We start from the raw sequence: 14,985 nt of genomic DNA on the forward strand, positions 1-14,985 counted from the left end.
GGATGATGCATGAAAGTTGCCAAATAACAAGTGATGGATGAGAGAAAGAATTTACATATTCACATTTTGTACTTATTTACGATAATATTTGCTTACAAAACCAAAATTTGAGGTTTTGTTATTTTGTGTTACTTCATAATATTCCTTCTTTTCAACTTTTTTTTTTTTTTTTTTTTTGAGAGAAGGTTTAGTTATTTTTATTTTTATTTTTAAAATTAAGACTTCACTTTTGTTCATAGTCTCCTTTAATATCGAAGATTCTAAGTTCTTTGCCAATTAGTGAAGGGCCTGTTTGGCAACAATTTTCAAGAATAGTTTTATGTTTGCTAGAACAAAAAAATTGAAAAACATGTTTGACAATAACAAACTGTTATATGTTTCTAGTTCTCAAAAAACAGAAAACAGTATATTTTCAAAGAACATCTTTTAATTATTTTCACTTGTTTTTTTTAGAGTTGTTTTAAAAAATAATTATACAAACATATATAATAATTAAAACTAAAGTTGTGGATATAAAAATTACTTTTAAAAATATTAAAAAATAAGTTAAAAATATTTTACGTTCTCAAATAGACTTTTGTTGTACAAAATATTGAAGACTAGTTTTCAAAAACTATTTTTCAGAATTGTTTTAAAAAACAGTTACTAAAAAAGGCATGCCTTAGTCTCTTTTTACATGAAAGATTCTAGGTACTTTCTCCATAAGTGAAATTTAATTGCCTTTTACATTGAAGATTCCAATCACTTTGCTCATAAGTGAAAATTATCATTTAAATCATGAAAATATCTATATAAAACAGAATAATAATAATAATAATAATAATGATAAGAAGAAGAAGAAGAAGAAAATTACGGGTAACTTTCTTTTTGATCCAAATGTTAATGTTGTACATTTAATTAACTTGACCTGCATTTAGGATTTTCATTTTGTCCTTGGTTACCCTTTCTCATTAGGCTACGAACCTTCGCTGCCATTTGCATAATTTATGGTTGACGATAGGACTATAGCGATAAATTAAATGCGTACACCAAATGTTCTCTGCATTGAGAATAGTTCAGCGCTGAATTTTTCCAGCCCAAAATTTATTCTACTAGGACTTCGTCAATAGCATCATCTTTTTCACAGCTTCTTAAAGACGGCTGCCTTTGCCTGCTTTGAAAAGTAGACGCAATGGCAACATTTTCCCCGGGCCCCATTGCTCCATTTCTCCACCAGCCCATTTGTATTATTTAAGGATCGTATAGAGTCTTAACCTCTCTTCTTCGAGTTTATCGAAGTCCAACAATGGCAATGGCTTCTCTGGGACAGCTTTTCTACATTTCATACATTCTCACAAACCTTGTTCCTTCCACTGTTGCCCAGCATCTCTTAACCCCATTCTGCATTCCAGAGAGAGGCAACTACACAAACGGCAGTAGCTACCAGGCAAACCTCAATTCCCTACTCACCTCCTTCTCCAATACCACGGTTGACTACGGGTTTTACCACTCTTCTGCTGGCGAAGTCAACGGAATTGGATTCTGTAGAGGTGACATCGGGCCGGATAAGTGCCGTAGTTGTATGAACACCTCTAGCCTTGAACTCAGACGGCTATGTCCCAACAGTAAGGAGGCAATTATCTATTACGATATTTGCACATTACGTTACTCTAACCGTTCCATATTTGGCACTTGGGAATTAGATCCCTATCTTCAACAGCCCAACAGTGACAATTTCTGGGACGTGAACGGGTCCAATCAGGCGCTCACAAAGTTGTTGCGCCATCTACGAAACAAAGCCGCTTCAGGTGGGAGTCTTCAAAAGTATGCATCAGGAGAACAAGTCGACTTTCAAACCATATATGCAGCTGTCCAGTGCAGTCCTGATGTACCAGAGCAGCAATGCATTGACTGTCTGGATGAGAGTTTTAAGATTATTCCTGTGCATATGAATGGGAAGAGAGGAGGGAAAGCTATGGCCCCTAGTTGTAACTTTCGGTTTGAGATCTACCTCTTCTATGAGCCTCTTCCTGACGCTCCATCGCCATCTCCCACTAATTTTCCTCCTCCAAGTTTTCCTCCTCCGCCAACCAATGCCACAACTGGAAATGGTATGCATCTCAAACTCCATGCTTTAAAGATATTGCTTTTAGATTAAAAGTGGCATGATTCTCCTGAGAAGACCATTCAGGGATTTCTATTTGGAATTTTTTTGGCCTTTTGAAATTTCATATTTGATAGCCTAATTTATTTTTTAATTTTTTTTATGATGTTAAATTTTAGAAATAAAATAGGATATCATATCAATTAAAATACTTGTAAATTTATTATAGTCTAGAAAAACAAAACAACTAACGAATGAGTCATGTGGATTTTGGATCTGGCCCTTCTGCCAAACGAAAATTTTATTTTAGGTATGTTTTGAAACCATTGTACAAACTAGACCTATTTATTATTATTACTACTATCATTTCGTAAATTAGTATGAAATCCTATTTTGAAAATTCAGTCTGAATACGAATTTTAGAAACCATATTTTAAAAATGCAGTTTCAGTAATATTTGATAGATGTAATAATACCAGTTTCTTCTTCTTTTGTACATGGCTAGTATTTATCCTTTTTTTTAAAAAAAAAAAAAATTTTCATTTTCTCCTTACTTTTTCTCAATGAAGGAATTTTTCCTAATTTTTTTTTTTAATAATCTAAAGCAATTTTCTTCCTTTGTCAATTTTTAAGGCAATTTTTTGCCTTGGCTATTTACAATGATATCTTTTGTCTTAGGTGATGTTTGTTTGTTTGTTTTTTTTTTTTCTTAATTCTAAATAGAACTTAAAACTAAATAGTGCTTAAAAGTGTAGAGTATTAGATTGTTTATTTTTATAATTTTTTTATTTCTTTTAAGCATTAAAAAGTAAAGAAAAACCATCATATTATTTTTTCCATTTATAAAAAGCCAAATATTTTTGTTTTTTCTATTCAGTTGAAAATTTATAATAAATCATGAAAAAGTAGAAAAACAAACAACTTAAAATCTGAAAGCAAAGTGTTTTTAATAAAAAATTTAAAAAAACAAATACCCTCTTAGTTATCTATTAGACAATTTTCTATATATATATTGTCTTAGCCATGAGGGTGATTTTTTGCCTTGAATTGTGGAAGAAGTTTGTATACCGGTATATCGGGGGGTAAGTCACTAGATCTTCTTGGTTGTCATTCTTGTATGGAGTGGTTGGAACCTTTTTCTTAGTTAAAGATTTTGTATAGGTCTAAGCTCTTTGAGAGGCCCTTTTGGTTGTGATCATGAATGTTACAATTTGTTGTTATGTTGGGGAAAAAGCTTTAATTTCATTTGTTAGTATAATTGTTGGAGTTGGGTTTGGGTACCCAAGTGGGTTCACCCGACCCGACCCAAATAAATGAGAAAATGGGGGAGCAGTTTCTGGGAGTTTTAAAACTACCCAGAAACTGTCACCATTAAAAATAAATTTTAAAAAAGTTTTTTTTTTAATTATCTCTCTCTCTGAGTGAAAATTCTCTCCTTGAAAAACCAGAGAGAGATATTTTGGCTGTTTTCTCCTTGAAAACCACAAAAAGAAGATATATGTTTTCTTCTTTCTCCGGGAAATAAAAGAGTAAGAATATAATTCTTCTAAAAAAACAAAAAGGTCCTCTCTTGAAGTTATTCCTAGTTTTCTCTATGAAATGAAGGTCAAGGCTCTTGTGCTATGAGAAACGAATGGTTCTCGTATTCGTAATTCCATTCATGACTTGAGGCGACAAATTTGGCTAGTAAAACAACCAATTTGGATCTTAAGGCATTTCAGAAGGTAACCGGGAAGCCTTATTATTCATCATTGGTATTAGAGCCCTATTAGGTTGTTTTTTGTTTTTTTTCTCTGCTTCAAAAGAAGAAAAATATTTTCGTTTTATTTGAAAAAGAAATAAGTAGAGAAAGAAATGTTTTTTGGTTATGGTTCTAGAAAAACACAATTCCTGATTTTTTTTTTTTACTCTATTCTTAAAAAAATAATAAATAAATAAACAAAAAAAATTGGGATAATATGATTTTGGATATTGTTCCAGATTAAAAAAAGAAAAAGAAAAAGCAAAAAGATAAGAGCCACTTCAAGAAAAATAGGTGCAAAGTGCACCCATTCTAGGAGTCTTGGACGAAATTCAAATGGGCAATAAAAAAAATGGGAAAAGAAAAAGAGCCACAATTTCTGATTATGGTTATAGAGAAACCCTTCTCCAAGACAAATAAAGTGGAATATATTTTTTTTTCTGGGGATTTTTTTTTAAAAAGTAATAATAATACAAAAAGTAAAATATGTTTTAATCTACTTATTAACATCAAAGTTGAATTAGTGTTGTTGGTTAGAACATTTCTCATGCTCACTTGAGACCCAAGTTTGAGCTTTGATGCCCTGATTTGAGTTGAAGTCAAATTATATTGATTTGTTCAAAGATAAAAATTTTAATTTTCAGTTGAAGTCAAATTATATTGATTTGTTTAAATATAATTAGACTATAAAAAAAAAAGGGTCTGAGAGATAAAAATTACAATTTTGAGTTGAAGTCAAATTATATTGATTTGTTCAAATATAATTAGACTAAAAAAACAAAGAGGGTCTTAAATATGAGTATTTGTTACTCAGTGAAAAATAAAAATAAAAATATAAAAAGGGAAAAGGGATTGCCCATGAAGAGTCTTGATCCCTTGACCATAGGTACTCTACTAACTAGGCTCTATATATATATATATATATATATATATATATATATATATATATTTATAAAAGACTATGGTTATTGAAAACAACATCTAGAGTTATGGAAGACATTGTGAATAATCCTAATATTGTTGTTCCTTTTAGCTTCAAGTGAGGAGATTAATTCTTTTTCTACATGTTACTTTTTTATGCTTTATACATGTAATGTAAATATCTTATATGCAAGATATGACATGAATATTTATCGTTTGATAAATGAGTATGTCTTTTATGTACATGCATGTCTTCAATTCTTTTGTATATGTTATTGATACATGCTAGCTGTATAATACATATATTTTTTTTATAGAGTGGGAGGTTTTGGGTTAAAAAGAAATTTAAGTAATTTCTTGCCTAAAATTAGAAATACTTGCATAGATTATTTCTAATTTGTAATAATTAAAATTGTATATAGGAGTTGATTAGGAACATAGTGAACTTTCGTTTCTATTGCAATTTAAAGTTATTACACATTAGAAGATGATTAGAGCAGGTAAAAGTATCAATATCCATAAAAATACCAATTAATAAGATTGTGCAATATCTCTAAGTACTTGAATATATCGACTACAACTAGGAACATCATAGTATAATTAAACAAGGTGAGAAACTGAATAGCAATAATTACAAGATTTGGTATCACAAAGTTCAGTATTTCCTTGAAAAGTGAGAGACTCTTGATACACTGAATCATGTAATGTAAGAACCTAATCAAGGAAACTCTTCTTAACATAGAAGATATCAAGAGGCTTATATGGCCTGGAAGAAAAAGAGTTCTTTAGCTTGCATTACATTACTAAATTGTATGCAAGATGATCTCTTAATTAAGTATGAGGTTTACCAAATTTCTCATGAAGTGTGGCAAGATCTAAAGGAAAAAGTATGGTGGACTTTTAGCTACAAAGTTGAGAGAACTTGTAATGAAATTTAGAAATTACAAGATATGACCAAACCATATAATGAAACAACATCTCAAGGAGATGAAAAGAATGATAAGAGAGCTTAAGACATTCGAACATGTCTTCACTGATGAGCAACAAGTTGAGGTAGTCATCAAATCTCTACCAAAGAGCTATGAACATATGATGGTGAATATGACACATGATAAGAGTGTCAAGACCTTTGATGATATAGTTTGCCATTTTGAATTGGAAGTCAAGTGACTTATGGTTGCTAAGCCTAATGAACAAGCTCATGTAGCTGAATCCAATTCTTGCAAAAACTTTCGGCTTTAAGCCTAATAGAAAATTCTTTAAGAAGAATAAGAGATCTGATGATGCTTTAAAGAAATAAAAAATTGAGACACGCAAGAAGTTTAAGTGTGCTAAGAAGGATAAGAGCAAGTTCAAATGCTATAATTGTGGCAACTAAGGTCACTTTACTCGTGAGTGCACTAAGTCAAACTAGACTTAGTTCCCACTAACCATATAGCTAGAGACCAAGGAGCATATGTAAAGTTTCGATGAATTTGTTTTGGTACAAGATGAATCTATGTAGGAAACAACTTTAAAGTTGAGGTCAAGGGTATTGGAACGTGTGAATTGGAGTTGCGTAGAGGATGTACCCTATTCCTACATGATGTTCTTTATGCTCCGGATATTCGACAAAATTTGGTCTCTATGTTAGTCCTTCTTGGTTTAGGTTTCAATTTGAATTTTCATGATTCAGTAATGGAGTTGTATTTGGGAACAACATACTATGGTTCTGGATTTGTTCTGAATGGTTTTATGGCTCTTGACATTGATAATTGTGTATTGTCTAATACTAATGATAGTTATTATTCGTTGATGACTACTTCTAGAAATACATGTGATAATGTGATCATATGGCATGCTAGACTTGGGCATATTGGACAAGAAAGAATGAATAGACTAGTTAGAGAAAATCGACTAGGTTAATTCACTAAAATTGATATGCTAACTTGTGAATATTGCCTAGCTGGTAAGACAACAAGAAAACCATTCAGAAAAAGAACTAGAGCTGAAATACCATTGCAATTGATCCATTCTAACATTTGTGGTTCTATGAGTGTTAGAGCAAGGCATGACGTCTTGTATTTCATCACATTTATAGATGACTTTACTCTCGTTATAGTCATGTTTATCTGATTTCTCATAAGTCAGAAGTATTAGATTGTTTTAGATGCTACATTAATTTAGTTGAGAATCAATTGGATAAAAATATTAAAACATAAAGAACAAACTAGGGTAAAGAATATCTTTCAGAACAATTTAAATATTTATGTGATGACAAGGGTATTGGTACGCAATAGACTATTCCAAGGACTCCATGACAAAATGTTGTTGCTAAGAGGAGGAATAGAATGTTGTTACACATGGTTAGATCAATGGTGGCTCAATCCAATCCTCTTATTTCATATTGGGGAGACACATTGTTGACTACTTTTCATGTACTTAACCAAGTACCCTCAAAATTTGTTTCATCTACTCCATATGAGTTATGGAATAACCGAAAGCCTGATCCTAGCAATTTGTGACCTTGGAGGTCAATGGCTTATGGTCACAATCCTTCTCATAAATATGAAAAATTAGGTCATAAAGGAAGGAAATGTATCTTTATAAGATACAATGAACACTCCAAAGGATATGTGTTCATAGGTGAGCATGAAGAACAATCACTGAATTAGAATCACGAGATGTCACTTTCTTAGAGGACAATTTCCCACGTTCAGGTGAGAATGATATGGATTTACATATTATGAAATGATGGATCCCGACATAAGATTCATACCTGAATAGCAATTGATGCTTGAATCGAGTGGGAGTGAACTAGTACTTATAGCAAGTACAATAGAAGAGTCGATGTTAAGAAAAAGTTCTTAAGAAATTATTCCTCAACGAAGATTTGAGATTGAAGAGGAAGTTCATAGTCACACAATATGATGATGTTGAGCCTAAGCTGGTTTAAAAGACTCTTACTTGTCTAGCTAAGGATGAATGGAGAAAAAAAATGGAAGAGGAATTGGAGTGGATGTGAAAGAATCAAGTCTAGGACTTGGTTGATCTACCTTTAGATTGAAAAGCTATTGGGAACAAATGGGTTCTTAAAATAAAATGAAAGACAGATGGATCCATTGAAAATTATAAAGCTCGATTAGTGGCTAAAGGGTATACCTAACAAGAGGGTATAGACTATGAGGAAACCATCTATCCAGTAGTTAGGTTTGCCTCAATTCACCACATTCTAACTATAGTAGCTCATATAGATTTAAAGCTACACTAAATGGATGTTAAAACAACTTTCCTTAATGAAGTACTGAATGAAGAAATCTATATGGAACAACTAGTGGATTTCATTATCCAAGGCCAATAACACAAACTGTGAACATTAAATTGATTGATTTATGGCCTTAAAACAATCGTCAAGGCAATGGTACTTAAGATTTCATTGTGCAATAACTTTGTATGTTTTCACAATGATTGATGAAGACCATTGTGTTTATATTAAGCAAAATAAAGATAAATATCTATTATTATCTTTATACATGGATAATATGCTTAAAGCTAGAAATGATTTGGAGTTTGTATAAACCATTTAAAGATGGTTGTCATCTACTTTTGATATGAAAGATATGGGAGAAACATTTTACATTCTTGGAGTAAAGATCCATAGTGATCATTCTCACAAACTAGTGACTTTTTTTACAAGAGCACTATATTAAGAATATCCTTAAATGATTTAATATGCAAGATTGCAATCCCATTGACACTTCATTTGCAAGAGGTGAAAACCTAAGTAAAGAAATAGGTCCAAAGAGTCCAAAAGAAAAGAGCAAAATAACTAATGTTCCCTATTTCAGTGTTGTTGGGTGTCTAATGTATGATGCGATGTGTACAAGACTACGTATATCTACTATGTTGTTGGGATGGTGAGTCGTTACCAAGAAAATCCTAGAATGATGCATTGGAAAACAATAAAGAGAGTTCTTTGACATCTAATAGACATTGTGGACTATTCTTTTTGTTATCAAAGCAAAGAATTGTGCTTATGGGTTACTCACATGTCGTTTGGGCAGGTCTAGATGAGCACAAATCAACATCTAGATAAATTCTTTCTTAATAATGGTGTCAGATTATGGAAAAGCAAGAAACAAACTTGTATAGCTTTGTCAACCATCAAAGCTAAATTTACTATTCGTTCAGCTGTAATATAAGAAGTTGTATGGTTGAAAAGATTTTTGCAAAGCTTGGGAATAGTCAAGGATGTTTTTGAGCTAATGATAATCTAAAGTGATGGTCAATTTGAGACGATTTATGTAAATGATCCGAAATATCATGGAAGAATTAAACATCTAGATACCAAGAATAATTTTAAAAGAGATATTATTGCACAAAGAGAAAATGATCCTGAATATTTACCTATATGTGAAATGGTTGTTGATCCATTCACAAAATCCATTCTAAGAAACATGTTTTTTGTACATGTAAAGTCATTAGGATTGCATAGGTTATGATCTAAGTGGATCATATGTCATGGATCATTATTGATTGGATATAAAATACTTTACACATGATAAAATGATATGAATATTTGTTATTCATATAATTGAATACACAATTGGTACTTACATATATAAGTATGTCAATAGGCAGAGGTTGGCTCTCTCACATGAGCAACTGCCCCAATCAATGTTGTTACTTTGGTATGTTTCCGACGGAAATGAAATAATTTATCCCCATGGGACTATTGGGCAAATAGTTAATTTAGATCTAAAAGGCATGAGCTCATAAGGAAGAATTTTTTTAGTTACATTGATAAAAATGTGTTCATGGTCGACTAGTTATATTGCTTTTGTAGCTGATATAATTATGAATGCATTTATAATGTTGGATGGTATACAACTTTGAGGGATTAAGTGTGTACATTAAAATATAACTAAATAAGTTTGGGGTACAACAAGACATGATTATTATTGTTCACTCATAATTTTTTGGGGTTGACCTACTATGTATCCCTAATAGGTGCAAAAGTTTATAACTCCCAAATTGCAGGTGTGCTCTCATAGTCACACAACTCATTTGCCTGTATAAATGACCTTCAAAAGTATAATAGAATGGACTTGGATTAGTGATCGGGCTAGTTCAGCCCATCTTGTGCAAGTGGGAGATGTTGGAATTGGGTTTGGGTGCCCAAGTGGGCTGACCCGACCCGACCAAAATAAATGAGAAAATGGGGAAGCAGTTTCTGGGGGTTTTAAAACTACCTAGAAACTGTCACTATTTAAAATAAATAAATAAAAAGTTTTTTTAAATTATCTCTCTCTCTGAGTGAAAACTCTCTCAGTGAGAATTCTCTCTCTTAAAAACCAGAGAGAAAGATATTTTGGCTTTTCTCTTCCTGCAAACCACAAAGAGAAGAAATATGTTTCCTTCTCTCTCTAGGAAACAAGAGTAAGAATATAATTCTTCTAAAAAAAACAAAAAGGTCATCTCTTGAAGTTATTCCTAGTTTTCTCCATGAAACGAAGATCAAGGTCTTGTATTGTGATAAACGAATGGTTCTCGTATTCGTAGTTCCATTAATGACTTAAGGCGGCAAATTTGACCAGTAAAACAACCAATTTGGATCTTGGGCCATTTCAGAAGGTAATCGAGAAGCCTTATTATTCATCAATAATAATGTAGAGATGAAAATACATCATTTACACAAGGAAACACATGGGTTTTAATATGTTGAGTGAGTCATAACTATTCAATAAAGGAGAGAAAATTATTTCATTATACCATGAAGAAAATTAAAAAGAAAAATAGATAACATATTTAATTTTCCTTATTTCTTATATTTACACCTCAAATCATAAGCCCCCGTTTTACTAATTGTTTTCTACTCTTCCTCATATTTCTATCTACTTAATGTAAACTTTACATGTCTATTTTTATCTTATAAATTTGGATACCCCAGACGCCTTCTCTATCTGTTCACTTGATGTGAAACATTGAGTTCATATCTCATATCATGCAACAAATAAAGTGCTCAATTTGAAGAATGTTGATTTAAATTTATCAAAGTTGTTCATCTCCATCAAAAAACTTGACCACAAGGATCTTTGTCCCCGTTTCTTGAGTTGAATGTCAAATTTTGTTTTCCCTTCTGAGATTTCTTTTATCCATGCATTTCTAGCATGCCTTAGCAAAAGCTGTTGGAGTCAACTCAGTTCTTATGTTCTTTGCTTGTTTCATTTTGAGAAAAGGTGGTATAAGATTGAATTGGTTTTGGTTTTTAACTTTGACAATTAATGTAGGTTTAGGTTCTTAAATTTTTACTAGTTATTATTTTGAACTTTTACTAATCATTATTTTTAGCTTTTACTATAAATATTGATCTTATGTTTTTAAATCTTCCCATTAAAGTTGGCTAAGGTTTTTAACCTTTATAATAATAATAATAATAATAATAATAATAAGAATAGTATAATTATTATTATTATTATAAAAGTTTAAAACCTAAACCTACTTTAATGGTAAAAGTTAAAAATGATTATTATTATTATTATTTTTTGTTGTTACTATTTTTACATATAATTATATAATAATAAAATATTTAGTGTTTATTTGAATATGTATATATTTTTATTTTGAAAAACAAAAAATAGTAGTAACTTCTATATAAAATAAATAAACTCTTACAAGTTTAAATTAAAATTTTAATAGTTTTTTTTTAATTGCTATTTCAAATTTTAAAATTTTTGACAGTAACTGTTAAAGATATAAGATAAAAGTTTTTATTTTTAAAAACAAAAAATAAAAGATGTATTCAAACAAGGGAAGTAAAAAAGAATGATTCTTGTTTTGATTACAAAAGAAGTCCCTTGGTTCAAGCCACTTCCTTCAGACCAGAAAGTAAGCAGCAAAAAGGACTGGCGACTGGGCTGTTCTAAATTCGAATCAATTCCAAATTACTCGTCAACCGCTGTAATTCAAAGAACACTTATGATTGCAGGAAAGGGCACTAACACTTCTCGGATTATCCTCATTGCTGTTGTTCCCTCCGTTGGTTTAACATTTATTATCACTCTCATATGCCTTTTCCGGAAGAGGGTTCATAAAGAAAAAGTCGAAAGTAAGTTAATAGATGTCACTTGTTATTTTCTAGTTTATTCAAAATGTTGGTAGGGCTTGGACATGTTGTAATCAAAATCCCCATTGTGTAGTTCCATTTTGTGGAGATGATGATGAAATCACAAGTTCGGAATCTTTACAGTTCAACCTTGACACCATTATAGCTGCAACAAGTGACTTCTCAGATGCTAATAGGCTCGGAAGAGGTGGATTTGGTGATGTTTACAAGGTAAAATGAAAGTGTATGCTATCAAACAACGGTCTCATAGTTCATGATGTTCTGTCTCTTGATCTAGTCTTGTCTACCATCAGGGGGTGCTATCAGATGGAAAAGAAATAGCTGTGAAAAGGCTGTCCAGGAAATCTGACCAAGGTGAACTTGAATTTAAGAATGAAGTTCTATTATTAGCCAAGCTTCAACACAGAAATTTGGTTAGGCTCCTAGGCTTTTGCCTAGCAGGAGAGGAAAGACTTCTCATCTATGAGTTTTTGCCCAAGTCAAGCCTTGATCACTTCATATTTGGTAAAGCTCCATTTGTGCTTTTATTGAACCTATTTCTGTCTGTTTTACTTGAGATTCATCACTTGAACAAAATGCATTTGCAAGAACTTGAAGTAATCTTCCTTGAACTTGAGAACAAAATTTTATTTTTTTTCTTTTCTACCTTTTTAATGATATATTCATCCATAGAGTCAACAAAAGAATTGTTTACATTCATAACCAAATATATTTTTGTTAATTATTCAATAATAATAAAGCATAATTTCAATTTTTTATTATTACGTATTGCTTGCAAGTAGAGGTAGGTCAACTATTGGCTACCTATTTGAACTCTTAAGTTAATTGTGCATGAACATGCAGATCCAATCAATAGAGCACAGCTGGATTGGGATAAACGTTATAAAATCATAGAAGGCATTGCTCGTGGTCTTCTTTATCTTCATGAAGATTCTCATTTTCAGATAATCCATCGTGATCTCAAAGCAAGCAACATTCTCTTAGATGCAAATATGAACCCTAAAATTTCAGATTTTGGTATGGCAAAGTTATTCACAACGGATCAAAGTCATGCTAAAGCAAGTAGAATTGCGGGTACCTAGTAAGTAGTCAATCATTTTAGAGCTTAAAATAATGCATATCATGCTATTATACCTCTCTTGAAGATTAGTTCTTTTGCCATGGCATTTGGATGAAATAAAGTTTTTGTTAATTATGATATGCAGCGGCTATATGGCTCCAGAATATGCATATAAAGGGCATTTCTCAGTTAAATCCGATATCTATAGTTTTGGTGTGCTTATATTAGAAATTGTGAGCGGCCAAAAGATTTGTTTTCATAAAGGAGAGGAATTAGAGCATCTTGTTAGCTATGTAAGTTTGCTCATTAAAGGGTACATTTTTCCTTTACAAAGGATACTAAATTACAATTATGATAACCTAATTAATAATTGGAGATTTTTGCAGGCTTGGAGAAAATGGAGGGAAGGAAATGCTTTGGATATAGTAGATCCTACTTTGGGAGATGAATCAAGAAGTGAAATAATGAGATTCATCCAAATTGCACTAATATGTGTTCAGCAAAGTGTAACTAACAGACCAACAATAGCTTCAATTGTTTCCATATTCAATAGCTACTCTTTCCCTCTTCCTGCTCCTTTACAACCAGGATTCTTTACACATAGTACCACACAGAAGATGGAACATAATTCTCATGTAAATGATGTCGATCATTCGGATAGAAATTCAGCCCATTTCTTGACAAATGGAGATTCGAGTAGTGAGATACATCCTAGATAACATTTGTAGAATGCATCTCATATGTCTGACTAATTGTAGGCATGTTCTTTTATGTTTCTATACGAGGTAATGAATTGTTAGTTATATTTCACTATTCTCTTAATAGAGCTATACTTTATTTGGCTAAAGATCAAAAATCTTGGTGGAGATGTTAATTAATTACATCCATTCTTGGAGATTTCAGCCCAATTCTCTCTCTAAATGGTTTGAGAAATACATCACTTGTCCTAATATAACTGATCATGGGCATACTATTTCGTTAATATTAATAAATACTGTTGATTCCAACATGTCCATGCATGTAGATGTAAGTAATAACTCAAAATTGTGGGGGCAGCATGTTAATTGATGCCTTGCATCATTCTTCAAGTTTGATACAGCTATAATACTAAAATTAAATTTCACTTAATAGGTTGTGCTTATCTAATCAAACAATTCTATTAAAAATAAACCAAGGAAATATACCTTGGTTTAATTGCAATGTAACACCTATAACACAGGTATATTTTATTATCAAGTAAAGAAATAAGGGCAGCTTCCTTGAGCTTACAATCCCAATTTGTAGATTTTACACCAATTCAACGCACGAAATTTAGACTCAGACTTGACAGCCTTTCAAAGATGCAGAGACAGAATCTAACCTAAAATATGTGAGAGCCTTTTGACTGGGAACACAACCCTAGCTTTCTTTGAAAATTTCCACGACCTTTTGACCTAAAATTTCAATCGTACTAAGACCTTCACCTACCGACTAAGTGTTTACATGGATAGCTGGGGCCATTCTTATCAGAAACAAACTATAAATTGCCTTTAAAATCATGCCATGGCACAAATGGACCGGTTTTTTAATATCCTCTTCTTCCTATGTGCCATCACCGTTCACTTTTTACTCAGTACTGCTCAAGTGCAATTCACTTTCAGAAAACATGTGTGTGTAGATTCGGGTAATTATAGCGCCAACAACGCATTCTCCACTAACCTTAACATCATCCTCTCTTCTATATCTACTAATGCTAGCCACCTCGACCGGTTTTACAACACCGCTGCCGGCCTGAGCCCTGATGATAGGGTTTATGGCATCTTCCTATGCAGAGGGGACACCAAACCCTAGTTATGCCAAGATTGTGTCAAGGCTGCCAGTGAGGACCTAGTAAATCGGTGCCCAAACCAGAAAGAGGCAAAGATGTGTGCATGGTGCGGTACGCCAACCGCACTATATCCTCCAACATGGAACAAAGGCCTAGCGAGTTTGCAGAGAGTCTAACTGCTATCCGCTCAGATTCGGATGGGTTTAATAGGATTTTGGGAGATTTGATGGACAGGCTGGTGACAAGAGCCGTGTTAGGATCTCCTCAG

General features: G+C 32.2%; 1 protein-coding gene across 1 annotated transcript; it reads left to right on the forward strand.

Annotated features, from left to right (window-relative positions):
- Positions 1–847: 847 nt before the first annotated feature.
- LOC100244284 (cysteine-rich receptor-like protein kinase 44) lies at positions 848–13,730 on the forward strand. The gene is made up of 7 exons (XM_019222475.2): positions 848–2,090; positions 11,713–11,832; positions 11,924–12,060; positions 12,144–12,354; positions 12,694–12,931; positions 13,056–13,203; positions 13,297–13,730. Exons 1-7 carry the CDS (start codon positions 1,286–1,288, stop codon positions 13,627–13,629), a joined length of 1,992 nt encoding a protein of 663 aa, XP_019078020.1. The 5' UTR covers positions 848–1,285; the 3' UTR covers positions 13,630–13,730.
- Positions 13,731–14,985: the final 1,255 nt, after the last annotated feature.

Source organism: Vitis vinifera, chromosome 10 (assembly GCF_030704535.1).
Source record: "Vitis vinifera cultivar Pinot Noir 40024 chromosome 10, ASM3070453v1".
Taxonomy (NCBI): Eukaryota; Viridiplantae; Streptophyta; class Magnoliopsida; order Vitales; family Vitaceae; genus Vitis; species Vitis vinifera.